This window comes from Haemaphysalis longicornis, unplaced genomic scaffold (genome assembly GCF_048455015.1).
Source record: "Haemaphysalis longicornis isolate Haplotype H1 unplaced genomic scaffold, Haemaphysalis longicornis Haplotype H1 scaffold_7, whole genome shotgun sequence".
Taxonomy (NCBI): Eukaryota; Metazoa; Arthropoda; class Arachnida; order Ixodida; family Ixodidae; genus Haemaphysalis; species Haemaphysalis longicornis.
The window spans coordinates 158,276,835-158,295,806 of NW_027526422.1; the positions used below are offsets into that span (position 1 = coordinate 158,276,835).

The window sequence follows — 18,972 nt, forward strand, 5'->3', positions numbered from 1 at the left end:
CTACATGGCAAACTGAAAATATCTGGAAGACAGGCGATTTCTCACCCACGTACTCCCCTTTCGACGCGTTATGTTCCGGATGCTATCATAGTCAAATAAATCACTACGCTTCTTCCCTGATATTCCGGAAACCAAGCCGACACTGGGGGTGCGCCACGGCCAGAAACACTCGACAGTGAAAGGGTCAAGTGGCAGCGCTAGGATATGCAACACAAAAAAGGAGTCGGAAATAAGGACGAAAAAGTGCTGCCATGCCTACTTCCTTGCGCCTCTACCAAGAAAATGCCCCCCCCCCCCCGCATCTCAACACTACTGGTAAACAAACACCTAGTTGTTCCGCTTGCATGCGAAGTGTCTGACTCTCGTCTTCTCAGCGGCATGGCTCTTTTGTGTGCACGTCCATTTTGCGCGGAAGTGAGAGGAAACTCACCTGGAAGTTGAGGTCGTTCTCGTCCTCTTGCTCCGAACTGGCTCCAGACTGATCGGGCGATCCTGTGAGTGCAACAACGCTTGGGTGAGCATTTCATGAAAGATTTTTGCACGGTAAACACCAAATGCTGCACACCCTGTCCCGTAATTTGGTTCCCCAGTAGTACTGGAACATAAAACTAAGCTCAACTAAACATCTTACAACACAACGATTTTGAAGCTTTGGTGGCCCAGGCATAATGGTAGCCTCACAACGACATACAAGCTCAAAGGAAGCAATCGGGCATATCAAATGTTCTATTGTATTGTGTAGGATACAGAGAAATAACCCAGATGAAGAAGAGGATGAATCAAGGGGACAGCCATGGGTTGACAGAAGGAAGAAGAGAAGGAAGAGGGGGATCTTCAGATAATTCAAACTCTGATGATTTGCACTTTCGGTTAATTCAAACAAAAATCAAATTTTTGGTTGGCCGGCTATCCTTTCAATGTATTTAAAAGCCCCTTAATTTAAACTTCGTCATTTGGTTAATTCGTACTTTTCGTCTGTCCATATTGGAAAATATCTACTGCTTTCCCACAACTATTTCAAAATTTGCATGCTTATAAAATCAGAACAGTCGAGAAATGAAAAATAAGCGCATCAAGCCTTCAAGGAAAAGGGCGTTGCTAATAAACAAACGTTTGAAATGAAGCACAAGTCAGGTAGACTGTGACGTTTCTAAACTTTGTAGCCTTATTTAATGTTTTCACGATGCGAATTAGAAACCAAAACAACAAACAGGCCTCAAAAAAACGTCTAAACATGATTGACTGCATACACTTGTCAAAGCGGTCTAAACCATGTGGGCCACTGTCGCAAAAAAAAAAATAATAAATAAAAAATAAAAAAAAAACGCACAATCACGCATTCACGTGTCAGCAAAAAAAAAAAAACAAAACAAAAAAAACAACACAGCGGTTATGAAAGTGACGTGCGCAGCCTTTGGCTTGTGGACCTTACGCCTCTGCTTTCTGTTTATTTTGCGCAGTTAGGGTTTAAAACCGCTTAAAAATTAAAAAAAAATGTGATTAAAATCAATGCCTAATCATAATGTGTGCTGTCACCTCGTCCAGAGTCATATTATGAGAACTTCTCATAAATAAAACTTAGGATAATTCAAACAAAATCCTCGGGTCCCTTTGAATTTGAATTACCGCGAATCGACTGTATTTTGTTAGGATGGGGCGACTTCTAATTGCGACCTTTCACTCCTTTCTTCAAAACCAGGTTGGTTCACAGTTGAGGCAGAAAAACAAGGAAATTGGCTGTGTATCTTCCGCAGGCAAGCTCCAAGATTACTTTCCTTGCAACTAACAGTACTATTGGTGCAGGTTGCGGGGGCCGGAATTCCACGCAAGTGAAGTTTGAGGGGGGGATTTAAGGGCACTCGAGCCCGAGGGTGTGCAAGTGCACTTCCCTTGAGGCGACCCACCTGCCGGGAACATGGTGGGGCTCCCCGGGAGGCAGTCGAGCACCTTGCCGATGGGAGGGAATGACAGGTCCGGTGGAGCCTGAGAGGGGGCGGAAAGTGCACAGAAAGAAAGGTCAGGTCAAAGGGCAAGCCGGGTGGCTGTGTTCAACTTTGCAGTTGTGGAGCCTCACCCAATGACAGGCTGTACAGTTGAACCTCGTTATAAGAGACATGGATGTAAGAGACAAATGGGTGTAAGAGACACTATTCACCCACATGGTTGGCTGCCCTATCTTTCCCATTAGATTGACCTCTTTTATAACAGACATCGGATGCAGAAGACAGTTGGTTATAAGGGACAAGTCATCCTTGAACTTTAATCAACAATCTCACTTGTAACAGACATTTGAACTTCAGATGCAGTGCCACCAGTCATTAATTGCAGTTGCTTCCATTGTGGAAACACAGGTGGACAACAGGCACCTGCAGTTGCTATTTATTATAACTTCAGCAAACACACAGTGGCTCAGGCGGCTATGAAATGACGATGAGAAGCCCTGCCAATGGAAATGCAACTTACAGAAGTGGTTGAAGCTTACTGCCATCCATTGGAGCACGACCGCACATGCGGGCTCTCCCACGTGCATAGCTCCTAATCAAAAAGCATCGCAGATGTTGAGTCCTGCAAGCATAATGAATAGCCTGAGCACACAGCAGAAGAAGCTGTGCACTGTGGCTATTCATCAGGCTTGTGAACTCGACATCTACGATTCATCTTCCACAAACAGTGAAAGGAAAAAAAAGCTTGTAGAATCTAATTTAAAAAACAGTGTAAATGCAGTCATGAAGCAAACAAAGATTCAGAACTGTTTCATAAATTCTGGGGGCCAAACAAATTAGAATGAACCTTTTGAAACATGCTGTAGCATTCTTTTGAGCTTGTTTTAGTCTACGGTGCCCACATTGCACTAGGGTCTGATTAGTAAGTGAAAACATGGTTCCCTGCTTATAAGAGACATCTCGTATAAGAGACAGAAACTGCTCTCCGCTCCGTGTCTCTTATAAAGGGGTTCAACTGTATTTGAAGGTGGCTGTGTTTCATACAGATTAGGTTTTCACAGTGACCAAAATTAAATGACGACAACGGTGTATGAGTTAGAAAACAAAATATGAAAGGCTGGCGGCGACAGAGGGGCTTTTCTATCATCAGTCTCGCACTCGCCGTGGACTCCCCAAGAAGTAGGCCGCCAGTTGTTTTGCACTTACATTTCTGCGTCATTGACATTTGAGTTTGAGACTGTATAACGAAGAGCCCCAGTGCCTGCTATACTTACAAAACTAGCGAGTTGCATATGAAACATTTTTGCCACGACATCAAAATAACCTTTGAACTAACAAAATCTTAATATTAGGAATGTAAATTTGGTGGTTGTTTGTCTCCTTTTTTTTCTGACGCTCTACAACATTGTGAATGAAGAAATTTGCCTTATACTTAAAGAAGCTGAGTAATAATAAAATATCTTGAGATGGCTTGGACAACCATGAGTGATTAGTATTACCCATGCAAAATTTTGTGCCCAAAATTGTTTTTCTTTTAATTTTGATGCTGTACTCAACGACGTGTGGCACCCTCCACGTACGAAAAGAAGAGGAAAGTCAACAAGGATATTGCAGCTACAAGCAAACATTTCAGAACCACTAGTAACGAAACAAAAATTCTAAAAATCTGCTCAATTTCAATTGACAATCCCACCTTTTTTGAGAGGTACACTAGCACACACACACACAGCTTCAAACCATTTTCCTTTTTGTAAAAACCCCAGGACAAAAAAAAACGAGGGGGGCTGGAAGGAAGAGGTCAATACTTTACAAATGCGAACAAGATTAGGCAAGTGTCAGAAATGTTCACAAGTCTCAAAAGCACAAATTAATGGCATTCCCCTCTCAATACATCCGTTTGTATTGTACTGGTCACCCTATCCTTGAGGAGCGAGTCATGACAATGATGCAATGGGATGTGCTTGCACACTGCTGAATTATTTGCTCACAGCCAAGCATAATTTCACCGTCTCTTCGGAATATGTCTGCGTTGGTTCTGTGGATGATGCATTTTGGAGCGCTTACTGTCTGGCTCGCTTATTTCTCCGACTTCCACTAGTTGTATATCGGTACTGGCTGTGTGACACCATCCGAGATGGCGCTGTGATCTGTAAGCTTGTGATCTTGTGTATGTAGGTGCAGTGTGTGCAATAAACATAGTCATCGATAACCCACTGAGGTATTCATGTGTCCCGAGTTTGTTTCTATCGTGATGGCGGCCTTCCACACCACGACAGCACTCCTCTCCAACAGAGGAGGAAAGCCTGCCTTTGTAAGTTAGTGAAGGGGGAATATGTATGCTGAAATGGTGTCGATTGGGAGGGCAGATGGCCATGCAACAGTGAGCACGGACCAAGCCATACGGCCGCTCCAGCAAGCAGGATCAGAGCAAGCCCAAGACAAGTGAGTGTGATGGAATATGACCGAATCTTGACCATGATAGTGTCCCTATACTGACGCATACAGATCGGAGGTTGTCCGTTGCATTCTCTCGCTGACTATCTTCATTACATAATATATACATATATACTTTGCCAACATGCCTATCTTGGTGGTGAAAGATGTAGTTGCTAAACTTGGATTGTGGGTAGTGTTGGTGGTGCATTGCCTTGCCCGCCCCACCGCACACATGTGCTGCTTGCAGAGAAGCCTAGTCGGCTACCTGTCTGCATGGGGTGAGCATTAAGGCTGCAAGTTTCAAGAGAAAACAAATAAAGTGAACAAGTAAAAGAGGAGGCCTGTTTTACACGTGATGTATAAGACCCAACAAATAGAAGAGACACGAAGGATGAGCGCTCACCTCTTTCTCGGAGTAAACCTTGGGCACCAGCCTGACGATGCAGGGAAGCTTGCCTGCAGCGGAGAGGCCAGAAAAAAGAGAATGCCGGGGCGTGGTAACTCCGTCCTAGGTGTGTCTGGCTCAAATGAATATTCCACCTAAACATTTATACAATTCCCACTCCACACACGTACTAACAACAGAGGAAACCAAATCGACAGTTTGCAACACTCGACAATATGCGTATCCCTTATATGTAATCTGCCACCAGCTGCATGTTGCGTGCAGAAAAATAGACAGGCTCTCGGACAAGTGCTCTCACCACTGGGTAGAGGTTCCGCTTCAATCTTGACCTTCTGCAATGTCTGGATGCATGCCTGAAAGGCAAGCAGGAGGAGATGAAGATCACAAGAAGTAGACTGTTTAAAGGTTTTTCACTCTACTTGGGTGCCGAGATGACTACACCATGCAACTTTGTTGATTCTAAGCACCTTTTTCTCCCCTTTTATTGCTTTTGAACCCAGAACGCATAAAGTGGGAAGCAGTGGTTACACATGCTGAATGTATGTTTATTCGAAATTGTCAACTGTTAAGTAAATCGTTGCATCTTCACTACAAATAAGACAACAGCTCGGATTGAGAAAATACGTTAGCTCCCATTGATGAAACACAATAAATAAACAGAATTGACATCTTGCTCACAGCTGCCGCTCAGTCTGTTCAGTAGAGTGTAACCTTGGTACAACAGATCTGCTTACAACCAGTATTCGGATTCGAATATAGGTTGTAAGCAGCATACCAATTTGCCATATTTAGTTTATACTCCCGTGTATGCCACTGACTAAACTTCTTTTACTGCAGATTCTGTTAAACCACACATTCGGACATAACAGACCAGTTTAGAAGGTTAGCAAGTCCATGCCTGCACCTCTGCAGTGGACTTTTCTTCAAGTGCAGACAACGTTTCACTTCATAGGTGCACACAGGAAAAACTGTGTTCAGCTGTGGATGCATCTCTCCTGGAGGAATCTCCTCAATTATTTAAGCTACAGCCTACAAACGTTTAACCTGAAACCAACCAGGTCATTTTCCTTTTCTTGTTCGAAGTTACCTCTGTGCTCTTTTGCGGCTACACTGACAACATCCCTTGGTGAAAGGAGGCAGGAATGATAAAAAAAAAAACAAGTTTTCCACCTATTCATAGAAATTATAAGCAAGTAGGTTCTGCATAACCGTGATTATGAAATCACCAATGGAGAAAGATGTAGCTGTACAAGTTCACAACCCTTCCCACTGTAACGAAGGTGGCATGACAAGCGATCTACTCACAGCCAAGTCATCTTCAACGGTGACAGTGCGGACAACTGGGATGATCTCATCTAGAAACGAGACACAAATGGTGGTGGGTGGAGTGCATAATCTGCAAACACTCGTACAGGCATGACTGGAAAAAAAAAAAAAAAGTCCAGAGGGGAGATGCATTGCATCCAACCTAGAGCACAACCTAAGCTAACATAAAGCCTGTAATGTTATTGCAGTTTGGTGCCTCTTTGGTGGCAAAAAATACAAATAAAAGCTTCGCTAAGAAAATGCCCGCGGCCCTTCCAGAGGGGATGTTGAAGCGAGTAAAAACACCAAAAAAAGCTTCCCTCAAGAAGGACCAGAAAGAAACTTCACGCAAACCATCTCCTAATCTTTCAGAGTTGCATCCTCTCGGCCAGAAGGAAAATATGCTCCCAAACTTCCGAAACAGCCGCTTTCAAACTAAGCAGGTTATCTATGAGGAACAACCAACCCAGACCCTCTTACTGCCCAGTGCTATCAACTGGAATGAACACATTTGCTGGTAATCCTGCCAGCCCCTCAAGGTGAGCAAGAGGCCATAATCCCAGCTGCGCCCACATTTCAGATCTAAAGCTATCTCCAGCCTTGACCTCAGATACAATGGGTCTGAACACCCACTTCACCTTTAAGCACCTCTGCAGGCATTTAACACTACCCCCAAAGATTACGTGCTTTATGAAGTAACATCATTACACCTGCATCTGTAACCAGCTCAGAGGCTAAAGCTTTTCTGCTGCTGAGTCTAAAAATGCAGATTCAATCCTCGTCACGGTGGGTGCTTTTAAGATGGAGGCGGAAAGTGGAAACACACCTGTGTGTTGAGATTTCAGTGCACGATAAAGATTTCCAGGTGGTGTAACTAAATTCCGAGCCATCCACTACGGCACACATCATCGTCTGTGTAGCGTTAATTAAACCCACGAAATTTGAAACACCGGCCTCTGTGAAATGTCTGCACGTGTGTCCCAAGACGCTCTCTGAAAACTTTCATCTTGCTTTTCATATTCTGCGGTGGCATGGCAGTTAAGCCCAAAAGACACTGAAGGGGATGGGAGGGGTTTTTTTTTTTGTTTTTGCAGTGGGTGGACCCTCCAGAATTCTTTTGGAGATCCCAACCATACTGTTATTCATCTTGTTAAGTGTACAGGGAACTCAAGATGTTACAGCATACCAAACAGGAAAACAAACACAGAAGTTTCTATTTAGATTCCGTAAAAGGGCTACTCTCAGGAGGTTCTACGCAATTAAGACGGAATTTCCTTTTAAGCAGCTTTCAGCGAAAGTTTTAGGTAGCTGTCCCATTTCTCTTCTGAGCGTGCACATCAATCACGACAATACCCTGGTACTACTAGATCTGCATTTCGCAGCTTTGTATACAACATTGGGAGCAACTATGTAGGCTCAGTAAGAAGTGAACGCAATATCAACCATCCAATGAGAATGTGTGCAGGCATTTTTGTTTATTTCTGTGTTCCTTTCAACACGTGCCGATACCACTGATGGGCTGATGTCACCGTACCAACTTGCCCAACTTACCACTTTCTCGCTTGCAGAAACAAACGATCGAGTTCAGACCCCTTTCCAAGCCGTTTTACCAGCTGGAGTTCCTGCCACACCCTTCGAGAAAAATGTCTGAGAGAAAGAAATACCTGGAAGGACTACTACACGCGCTTTGCCAGCTTTGTACCAGCTGCAATGAACCTACAGATGTCCCTTTGCACTTCTGTTGCTTTCTAATGAAAGCTTAGCGAGCCAATACTGTAGCCCCACAAGCATTACATGGCAGTTGAATTTGCAATGATGGTTTTGTCTGTGGGGACTAGTGGTCCCAATAAACGGATGGTTTTGTCTGTGGGGCATTTTGCAGCTTAGCGCATGTAGCGCAGTAACGGTATGCCTGTAAATATGTGCAAACACACTGACACACACCACCTTCTTCGTACTTGAAAGGTGCAGAGCATGCCGCTCAAGCTTGCGGCTTTTCTCACACAAGCAATACGTCGCTTGCATTGACGTCACAGGAGCTCCAGTGTTGGAGCACTGCTTGCACGTTGCAAGGCTGTGAAGTTATCTGCCGCTCCTATCTCAAGCAGCGCTGAAAAAGCTGAGAACACTACTCCAGAAAGGGCTGACTGATTTGGCTGATTGATTGATTTATTGTGGGTTTAACGCGCCAACGCAACGAAGGCGATGAGGCGCGCCGTAGTCGAGGGCTCTGGATTAATTTTGACCACCTGGGGATCTTTAAAGTGCTCCGAAATCTCGAACACATGGCCATTTTTGCTTTTCGCATCCATCAGAAAAGCAGCCGCCGCGGCAGGAAATCGAATCCGTGCCCTCGTGCTCAGCAGCACGACGCCTTAGCCACTGCAGCGGAATCCAGAAAGGGCTGTGCTGATGTCACGTGCCAGCCAGGTTATGAAAACGCTTCCACTGAGACGATACCCAAATGCACGAGCTTTTTCTACTGTCTAAATTTTCACTAGACAGAATCCCTGCTTCCCATAAACACAGCCCCTACAAGTACTCTTGAGGAGGCACTCCACATACCGCAATACCCATCGTTCCAGCATCTCAATTACGAATCATCAAAAGTTCGCTGGACACTGGCTCAATGAACTCTCCATATGACCAAACAAAATATCCAGTACTCCGGGCTTACTGTTGACGTGGCTGAACTGAATGCCGGACTTGTCTTCCCCGACCAGTTTCTGTTGAGAGTTCACAGAAAATCAGAAACACAATCAGCCACCTGTCTTTGTAACCTGTCTTTCGTAATTGATTGGTATCATCCGATGTGGTTAGCGCCGTTACCTGCCCAGGCGAAGTGAGGACGATAGTCAGGCATCCACCTAGAGAGAAAATAAACCAGCTTAATGACGCGTGCAAGTTTTGACACGTCAGTAAGATTTCACGCATCTGAGGGTGCAAAACGCGATCATCGCACCTGATCACCGCAGGACCACATTTAAAACCCCGCGCCACCGTACCATGACGCGATTTTTTCAGCTGCGTTTAATAAACTTTAATCAGCAACTTGCCAGCGCTTTCGTTCCCCTCCACTACCGCCCGTAAGCCCGTCACTTCAAACCGTGCACGCTTTGCGATACAAAATGAAACAGAATAACGCGATGAAAATCCCATCAAGTCTACAGCGCCTTCAGGGAACAAACAGATGCAGGTGGAGGCACAAGTTTTCAGCCACAAAAGCTTGCGAGTCGTGAACACCGCGCTCTAAAATCGACGATGCATTAATGGCGCCACGTTCAGCACGGCGATCCAAGTTTTGTGACTGCGCATTAAATAACATTATTTCGATCGAGTCATATTGTAATCGCTGCAAACGCTGTAGTCAGCGTGGAACAAAATTTTGATTTTGCAATCGAAGGCACGACTGATTTCTGCCAATTTTGCCTAGCGCCTTGCGCTCCGCCTTCAGAGTCTAGGCCTAAGTGACAACATACCTTGCTCAATGCCCTCGGGAAATTCCAGATCCACCACAAGTGGTGTCGCTTCTAAGAAGACTTTAATCGTCATGGCAGAGCTTCAGTCGATCACCTTTTGAGATAAACAACGCGATCGCGGACAACAGAACACGGGCCGCCCGCAACGAGCAGACGTCGCGAGCTGCTGATACGAGACAGCGCATAAACGATGGAACATGGACACCCAGTGTTGCACTATCCAGTCAACGACAACGCTATGGCGAAAACATTTTATTTGAGCTTCGAAACTAAACGCACCCCCATGCCTCACACACGTTGGCTTTCGAGTGACAGCACACTCTTCGCGCAGGTCGGACCGTCAAAACACCGAGGATCCAAAATATTCCACTTTTCTTCAAGGCTTGCTTCTCCGCTATCTATTCCCGATAGGCGTCTCAGTGGTTGGGCGTAAAAGCGAATCCGAAACTGGTATAAATTGGGCGCGTTGCAGGCGGCGCCGTCAGTGGTCGGATGCCATTGCAATCGCAACATGATCGCAACGTTGCGATAACATTGGCTCGTTTAATAACAAATTTAGTATTAAATATAATTTTATTGTAGTAACACACTTGGACACTCATTCTACACGTATTACCGCGAGAGGTTGTGCGTCCAATCGTCGAATAGTGCGAGGCGAAAAAAATAAATACGGATGCAGATAGAAGTAAGTTCTGAAACAAAACCAACTGTGGCTCAAACTAATTTAGAAAACATGTTTTCCAGCCGATAAAGCTATCTGCGGAAGCGCGCCAGTGACGCACATTAAAAAATGGCCCAGGTTTAGCGCTGCTAAACGTAGCTAGCCAGCACGAGTGAAAGTAAAGGCGCGCGGGCACGGCGTTTCGTGAAAGTCTGGCTTTGCTCGAGATTTCACAGCCTGTCGTCCAGCTATCTCTGCTGGATGATTGGATTCATCCTTCCGCTTGCACTGAATTTAGGGCACGCACAGAAGCCGGAGAGCCATCGATGGCAAATCGAGGGACCAAGCGCCAGCGAAGCAGCCGTCGCCTAGTCACGTGGTATCACAGCCGCGAGCGAGTGACGCGATAAGAAGGAAAGGCGATTCCCACGCGCCGCGACTCAAGGTCACTTGCGATGCAATGAATGATATGTACCTTGAAAGATGTAGCACGTAGCAGGCCTGGCCCAGGATGGGCTCAAGGGGCACAGGAGATAATGTTATACTTACCCTTTTCCCTCCTCCCTCCCTCCCTATCAGGTGGCGGCCAGAACTCCTTGAACCCTGGTGAATACTTGGGCCAGCCGGACCAGATATGAACTGCGTCATGGTTTGTGCTAAGCAGCATAGAGTTTCATGAAACTCTATGCTAAGCAGAGCAATCTCTCACCGTCTAATAAACAAGAGTATACTGACTGCCACTCTTTTCATCTGAGGGAATCGAACTACTTTTCAAGGGTGACCGCAATGACCATATCATGGTCTGCCCAGCCCACAACAGCTAGGTGCCTTGGCCACTTGTCCGAAGCTCTGTGAGCTGTGGGATAATGATCAAGCGGGATGGAAACTTTAGGCAAAATTCCAATTTTAACACGACAGAGTTGTATTCCCGCATACACCAAGATTTCGATGACGCCATATCCGTCACGGAAATGACGGCAGGACAACGAACACAGCAGAAACGCGGGTGGTGCTGCCATCTACAAGACGTGAAGCGAAGTAGTGCATATATGACGCTAACCAAGCTGCGTCGTAGCAACCACGACCGGCTACATTTGTAGCAACACCGATTGGAAACTGGTTTGATGCGAAAGAGAAACGCTAGCGGGAAGCGGGACGCGGGAAGCGGGACGCGGGAAGCTACAAATTCTACCTCTCGCAATCCAAAAGCTGAGCTCGTCACAACGCAACCGTCTGCCGTACATGCCACGGAGCAGGACCAAAGTGGTCGCACCTTTCCTGAAGCGACCCGCTTACAGGACGTCGCTCGCCAAGCACACCGACAAGACAGCCGGCATCCCGCAAATCATGTTCCTTTCGCTGCATGATTTCGCTGCACATTTAACATTTCGTGCTTTACCGATTCCTATGACAGAGGAAACGTATCGGGCCTATTTAACATACAAGCATCAACTAAAGAAAACGAAACACTTTCAGTGGTACTTCATTGTGCCTATTAGAGTGCCCATTTTGTGGTTTGTGCCTAAATGGGCTTTTGAGCGCCTAAAAATGCCTTTCTGGGTTATATATCTTTTTGTTTTTTTTTTTGTTTTTTTTTTTTTGCGTTCATTTTTCCGTAAAACTGTTCTCGCTTCAGAAGCCCTCAACTCGGCATTTGTCTCATGATGTTTGCAAGAAGAATCCATGCGGCATTCCAAACATGCAAAGATGTGGCAACGTTAACCGCACCCTGGCCACCGCCACCTTGTCCTGAGCTGGTTACATCGAGCAACTAAACAAGGAAGCAGCGACAGTGCAGCCAACGTTGCTGCCGGGTGCCAGCATAAACTTTTCGTTCTCCTATTCTGTTGCGCTGTGCCCGGGTATCAATGGAGACACCTATTGCTGACATATGGCCTATCCATTGCTGATGCAAAAAAAAACAAGCAAAGTTAAGGCGGGAATGAATACGAGACAACCGCGCATGTGCCACTCAAGGTCAAAGATGCCGACCACGTGAACATCTGACACATGAAAGTTTCGAGGTGGTGCCATAAACGCGTGCATAACCAGCAGTCGATCACAGCTCTACAGTCTCGTCACCACAACCGTGTGCCGAGTAACAAGTCCTGTACAATCTAGTTTCAAGGCTATAGTTATAAATAATATGGTGTGCTGTCAAACATTGTTAATCGGTATAAAGAGCTTAATAACTAGGTGGCGTTATTCCCACCAGCTTTATTGCTGGGCATCCAATTCTGCGGGACAGGATGACCAAATTTTTTTGCCGGAATTATCCCCCGTGAAAATGAAAAGAGCATTTCTAGCAAGAAGTCATAATTTTCACCTACATTTCTGACTAGGTTTATAAGTTCTAGCCGGAATCGACAGCTTCCAATTAGAAAAATTTTTAGTCTAACTAGAGACGTTTATTTCCAGCTTGCAGGTTTTTTTTCTTCCAGCTGACCTGACAAGTAATAGCTGCCAGCCGGAATAGAATTTCAATCCAGCTAGAAATGAGCTAGAAACTCAATTTCTAGCCAGAAATCTTGCCTATTTCTAGCTAAAAACATCTCTAGCTACAAGAAATTTCTGGTTCAATAATCCAGCTAGAAAAAATATTATTTTCACCTGGGATTGCTCTTTCCTGCGCTATCTATAGGATTCATCGGTGTTGTGGGATTGTATTCTTGGGATTCACCAATTAATGTTGTTGTCAAGGTACAGTTATCGATTGTGAATCTTACAATGAGCCTGTGGTTACCCCCCTGGGAATGTGGCTGAGGGAGCGAGTCTTCTATAACAAACATTTCTGGTTTGTTCGCAGCTTTTCAGCAAACACGAATGTTGTCACCCAGACAATTTTACACCACGCTACACTTGAACATAGCTTGGAACATTCATGTGCCTAGTAATATCACATTTTGAGCAGAAAGCAGTCAGCAGCCAAAAACTTAGGCACCACTCTAAATCAGAATGCTGAGCCCATTTCGAAGGTCGAGGACATGGTTCGCCGCCATTGTTGTTGACCATGCATATGTCAGTAACCAGACCAAGTGGTTGACACAGCCGTTTCGAATCCTAAATCTCTCTTGGACATATGATATAAAGTACCTACATTTGTGCCCATTCGAAGATTGCAAAACACCTGAAGTACGTAACGGCAGACATCCATGCAAAGTTTAAAAGGAAGACTAAGCGCAAAGGGACGGAAAACGAAGTAGAATGGGGCAGCTCGAGCTCACTTGAAGCCTCCGTGCTTTCTAAAGAAAACAAAACTAGAAAGATTAAAAAAAATCATGAGCTATTCCAATCTGAGAAGGTGGATGACCAGCACAGTTCTAGATAGTGCACGGCATAGAGGTGACGCAGAATTTAGGTGGAAGGCACGATTGAATTTTGCCGGTGGTCATTTCTAAGTAAGACAAACACAGTTACAGCCGTTTTCTGCTGATCATTCACAATATGTCGGCTTTGCCACAAGGTCTTCTCGCCCGTGCAGAAGAAAAATGCACGGAACCCTAGTTTATGTCCGTACCACACTCGGACCACTTCATCCTTTATGTACCGTATTTTCACGCACATAACGTGTCCCTACATATAACCCGCACCCCCACTTTCCGTCGACGAATAGGAATGTTGACTGCATATTTTATACATACCTAATAGGATAAACCGAATCTACTACACAAGCAATGTTACAGATTTTTTTATGCAAAAGAACTTACCTAGCTGACTACATAACTAGGCGACTTGCCGTATACATTTTCTCAGGTTGGTATATACTTGAGCTGTGTGTGCAAAATAAGCACTGTCAATGGGATAACAGTGGCTTAGTCGCTATTACTGCTGCAGGGGCATTACGGCCCAACACGCATTTCGGTGAAGCTGCACCAAAAGAAACACCTCACCTAAAATCCACACCTCTACTTCACTTTTGAAATTTTCGCATTTTTGGTGCAGCTAATATGAGCGAAAATACGGTAAGTAGCGTCAAATAAAGAAATACTGTTTCGATGCATCCACGGCGAGTGCCACTCTCAAGCCCAAGGCCCATGCACCTTTTGCGATCAGGAGACACACCTTTTTTTAAGGCCTTGCGCTACAGAACACCTCACACTTTAAACCGGTCGCCCTTCGAAGACACAAACAGGCTCAGGAGTTTTTGTTCACAGACGGTAAGAATACAGGGCACCCTGGCCATATAAGCTGTGCCCAAAAATGACACGTGCACTCCGTCACCACTTAAAGAGATGGTGCATTTGCCTCTGATTCATGTTGACGTACTGCCTGAGTTATTGCACTGTATCCACTTGTTAATCAGCATGAACCAAGCCCACAAAACTATTTGGCCGTTTTTTCGTTTTTTGGTGCACCGCTTGGAACTAATTTCACAGCTCATTAAACTTTGGTGGCACCAGCGGCAAGGAACCATTTTGAATGCCCGTTTCAAGCACCACACTTTAATGACCTGTAAAATTAGTTCCAAGTGGTGCATCAAAAAAACCGCTTCACTTATTGCACTTACACCAGGGTTCATATTATAGGAAAATATGAAGATTACAGTTTTATGACTAACACTGTTTTGTCTATTGTTCCTCAAAAAATGGCTAGTTATCTCTAATTATCTTAACTAATTGACTGAGTAAAAAAATAATGGCATATTTGAAATCAGTGGGGGAAAAGCAGCAAGGCTGAAAAGTTTGACCGAATTTGCTAAAAATGAAAACAAGTTTGGCGCTCAATGGCGCAAATGGCACAGCTGTTCCACCTACCTGCCGCAGGATATTGCATAATGCTCTACGAACAGGAACGCCAGCCCTTGCATGTGATCTGTGGTTGGCATAACAAAGCCATCTGTCAATTTCATTCACCTTAGCTTGCTGCCCGATCTCCTTGGCAGGTACCCGAGTGGAGAACACGGCATCACAACTATCTCACAGTCAAGATGCTCTCACAGAACTTTTAAAACCCAGCCACACAGAGTCCTCCCGGAAGCTGGCTTTCTCTCATTGCAGACAGGCCAGCACTGAAGCCCTTTTACGGGCTTCATCAGGACTGTTTGGTGTGGTTAAATGTGGGAAACCCAGGAACATTTTCAAGTAACACTTCCCAGCCTGTCTGCAAAACAAAAGACACGCAGACCGGCAACAAAAACTGCCAAGTTGACAGCCATAAAATGATTAGCAGTGAATAACCACAGGGAGTAAGTAACCAATGTTCGGGAAGGCAGCCGAAAGGTGCGTCAGCGATCGACAGGGCCACACCACGTACGAAATAAAGGCCTTTATTGTCCTAATCACAACTTGCGCGGCGCAAGGCAGCAGAGTCCATTCGAGTCCCAAAAAGCGGCGTAACAAAAAAATGGTTCCACAGAGGCCACGAGATCCTCAGTCATGCCAAATAAAAAAGGGAGTAAAAAAAAGGCGTAAAAAAGCTGAAGTAGTAAAGACCAGAAAAAAAAAAGTAGATAAGTCATGCAAGCGAGCAGTGTAAAACATGCAAGTCCATTGGGTCTGTAGAGTGCGCGCATCCTGTCACCGCTTCGGCGCTGTCCTTCCAGGCCGCCCTTTTGGCTTGTCCTTCCTGCAAGCACAGCAAGGACAGAAAAGGATTCCTTAGATTGGAGCTAACGGGGCCGTTAGAACAAGTCCTGCCTGGAATTAGTATTCATACAAGCAGAATACTACACTGAAGAGAGTTGTGAACAGTGCATGATAACGTTATCAGGTTAAAGCAAAGAATGTGTAGAAAATAATCACTAGGCCTGGACACACGTTCGCTACAAGTCTTCCTAGAAATGCTCCAATTAGGGAGTCTTGTCCGTGGCTTGGAAAGGGTTAACCACTCAACCCTGAAGTCAGCCCACAAATAACAACCATTCCTTTGTAATGATGGAATGGAAAAAAAAAAAATCATTCGGCATCAATTTATAAAATGCTCAGGGATCATTTAAGCCAAAATAAAAGTACACAATAACAATGCCTATGCATTTCGCTGTGGCAAGGATTCCATTCCTGTGAAGCTCGGCGGAGCTTCGCAAGCCTCCCAGTGATAGTCCCTAGAAATTCGGCCTACCTCCCAACTGATGCCCTTAGCAGGGTCCTTTTTGTCTTGAAAGCTTCAGGCAGACAGTACATAGCTTAATTTCAGCGCCCTCTCAAGTGTACTGGCCCCCTTTAGTACTGAGATATCTTTCAAAAACTGATAGCTAACTGTCCTGATAGCTTTTTCTGACATCCCTTACATCCCTTTTTTATTGTCGCAATAAGACTTTTCTAGCAACTTTATAACTGCAAACAGTACCGTGCACACCTATATAAATAAATGGTGATAAATATATATATATATATATATATATAAATATAAACAAATAAATAGTTGTACTAGAATAAAAGTTATTAAAACAGCAATTTATTTCCCAAAAATATCTGAGAGTCAATTGCGGGTGAGTGCGCTGAGACGGCACTATGGTCGACTGGTGACACACTGTTAATGCAAAACTGGCCCGACCCACCAAATTCCCAGAGACTACATTTCTAGGGACGAAATTTCTAGGGACTACATTTCTAAGGACCAAATTTCTAGGGACTACATTTCTTATATCAAGGGTTTGATGGAAGCTCGTCTGGTCGGGAAAACGCACGACAACAATAAAAAAAAACTGGCACCGACCAAGAATGTTTATAAAAACCAAGAAAGACGTGAACAAGGCTCCTGTACGGGAGCCAAAACGTCTTTTTTGCTTTTCATAAACGTTCTTGGTCAGTGCATTTGTTATTGTTGTCTCGGTCTATATTTCTGGGGACCAAATTTCTAGGGACTATATCCCTGCTCCAGGGAAGCAGTAGGGCAGGACACTCACATTTTTGGTGCCACGGGCACTGTGTCAGGCGGAGGCTTTACGAAAACCTGCATTCAACAAAAACAAGAAAGGAGGAGCAGTCAGGGGTTGTCACACCCATAAAAGCCACGCGTCGTGGGTGCAGTCAGGCTACACCCAAAACCCTCTTATTCAAATCTCGCTCAGATAATTCCCATTGAGATAAGGCCACAAACAACAGCCTTTCCAGCACAAAATGCTAATATACCTTACAAAAAAAGAAAGCCTGCACGTGTGTTGATAACTCAATTTCACAAGCAAAGGTACATTTGCTAGCAAATAACAAGACCCACCAAACTTGCTCTGCTCAGCAGAGTTTGGGTTTGGGCTAGTTGGTAGCGGTCATCCATGACTTCATGTAGCACAAAAAACGGACAAGGACAGAAGGAGGCAGTGGGCACAAGTGCTTGTGCCCTTGTCCGTGTTTCGTGCTACACAAAGTCATGGATTGCTCTGCTCACCAGTGCTTAGCAAGGCATAATGACTTGCTTGGGCTCCATGCTCAGTGATACATCTGACATTTCGTCACGGCGCGATCAGCGCTCTAACGCCAGGCATCTAAATTAGAGCATCGTCGAAACACTGCACTGCATCAATTAAAATACCATACTCTGGGATGATGGTTTTTTTATGAGTGAGCAATAAATACGATGGTCACAGTCCAGGTTAGTTTTACAGATGCGGTGGCCCATGTTGTTGCATCGACACCATGCAATGGAGAGTTGTATTTATACAGATTTCTTTCTGCAACAGCACTGTGCACTACCAAGCAGTCCTCGGTGCCGTCAAGCGCGTTCGTGATGCCTCACTTCTCAACGAACGTTCAACCATGGTCGATGGGATCGTGGCTCACGCCTCGCACACCCATCACAGATGCGGTGACCCATGTTGTTGCATCGACACCATGCAATGGTGCTGGTGAGCAGAGCAATCCATGACTTTGTGTAGCATGAAACACGGACAAGGGCACAAGCACTTGTGCCCACCATGCACACAGTTACCGTAATCACCCGATTCTAACGCTCACTTTATTTCCGGAAAAATAGGCCGAAAAATCGCATGTGCGTTAGAATCGGATACAAAACCGAAACTGCCGAAACAGCAGAAATTTCGTCCCACCCATCGCCATCGCCATCTCAAGATGGCAACAAAGCTTTCAGCAACGAATTCGCAGACGCAGGAAGCCTAGGCGCCTAGGCTTTTCTATTGGCGTTCCCACAAATCGTCAAATCGTTTCACGATTGATAACAGTAAAGGCAGCAGCGGCAACGACGGTGCGCCGCTTCCATGAGTGGCTTACGAGCGGCTCTTACACGTTCAAAACGAGCGGTCGGCTGAAGCGTGTGCGTCTGGAGAAGCTCGTGAGATGGGTGTGCGAGGCGTGAGCCACGATCGCATCGACCATGGTTGAACGTTCGTTGAGAAGTGAGGCATCGCGAACGCGCTTGACGGCACCGAGGACAAGATGTTGTGGTCAGCGGAAAGCAACAAAGAGCTCTCGGAGAGCAACGAGGACTAAGATAAGTGAGATTACTTCGGGAAATAAATCACCCGTTTCTCTCGCATTCGTTTTTCTTGGCCACAAAGTTCCGTGCGCGATACAATCGGAGGTGCAAGTTTTTCAGGTTTTTTTTGCCAGGAAAATCAGGTGTGCATTAGAATCGGGGTGCGTTAGAATCGGGTAAGTACGGTAAGCCTCAACATGATCTGACAATGCCCTTCCTATTTTTAATGAAAATTACCAAATTGGAACTTCACAATACCATGCTGCTCCCCATGGCAACACAGAAACGTCTGCATTGTGAGTGAGCCAAGCCATTGCTAGCAATAGCCAGCCACAGCCACAGCCAGTGCAAGCGGGCCTTTTAACGAGCCACCTC

At 45.3% G+C, this 18,972-nt stretch overlaps 2 protein-coding genes across 3 annotated transcripts in view; both read right to left on the reverse strand.

Moving 5' to 3' along the window:
- Positions 1-9,801, reverse strand: part of LOC144147167 (uncharacterized) — a 49,078-nt gene extending 39,277 nt beyond the window's left edge. Inside the window, exons 1-8 of the mRNA XM_077679237.1 lie at positions 9,570-9,801; positions 8,920-8,957; positions 8,768-8,816; positions 6,091-6,140; positions 5,084-5,138; positions 4,783-4,835; positions 1,905-1,983; positions 431-492 (exon numbers count right to left, since the gene is read on the reverse strand). Coding sequence (XP_077535363.1) covers positions 431-492; positions 1,905-1,983; positions 4,783-4,835; positions 5,084-5,138; positions 6,091-6,140; positions 8,768-8,816; positions 8,920-8,957; positions 9,570-9,642 — 459 coding nt within the window. The 5' untranslated portion in view covers positions 9,643-9,801. The remainder of the gene's footprint in view (positions 1-430; positions 493-1,904; positions 1,984-4,782; positions 4,836-5,083; positions 5,139-6,090; positions 6,141-8,767; positions 8,817-8,919; positions 8,958-9,569) is intronic.
- A 5,679-nt stretch (positions 9,802-15,480) lies between these two features.
- Positions 15,481-18,972, reverse strand: part of LOC144147169 (DIS3-like exonuclease 2) — a 101,975-nt gene continuing 98,483 nt past the window's right edge. For both annotated transcript variants that reach the window (XM_077679239.1, XM_077679240.1), the window contains 2 exons: positions 17,075-17,121; positions 15,481-15,795 (listed from right to left, as the gene is read on the reverse strand). In XM_077679239.1, the coding sequence (XP_077535365.1) occupies positions 15,747-15,795; positions 17,075-17,121 (96 nt within the window). In that variant the 3' untranslated portion in view covers positions 15,481-15,746. The remainder of the gene's footprint in view (positions 15,796-17,074; positions 17,122-18,972) is intronic.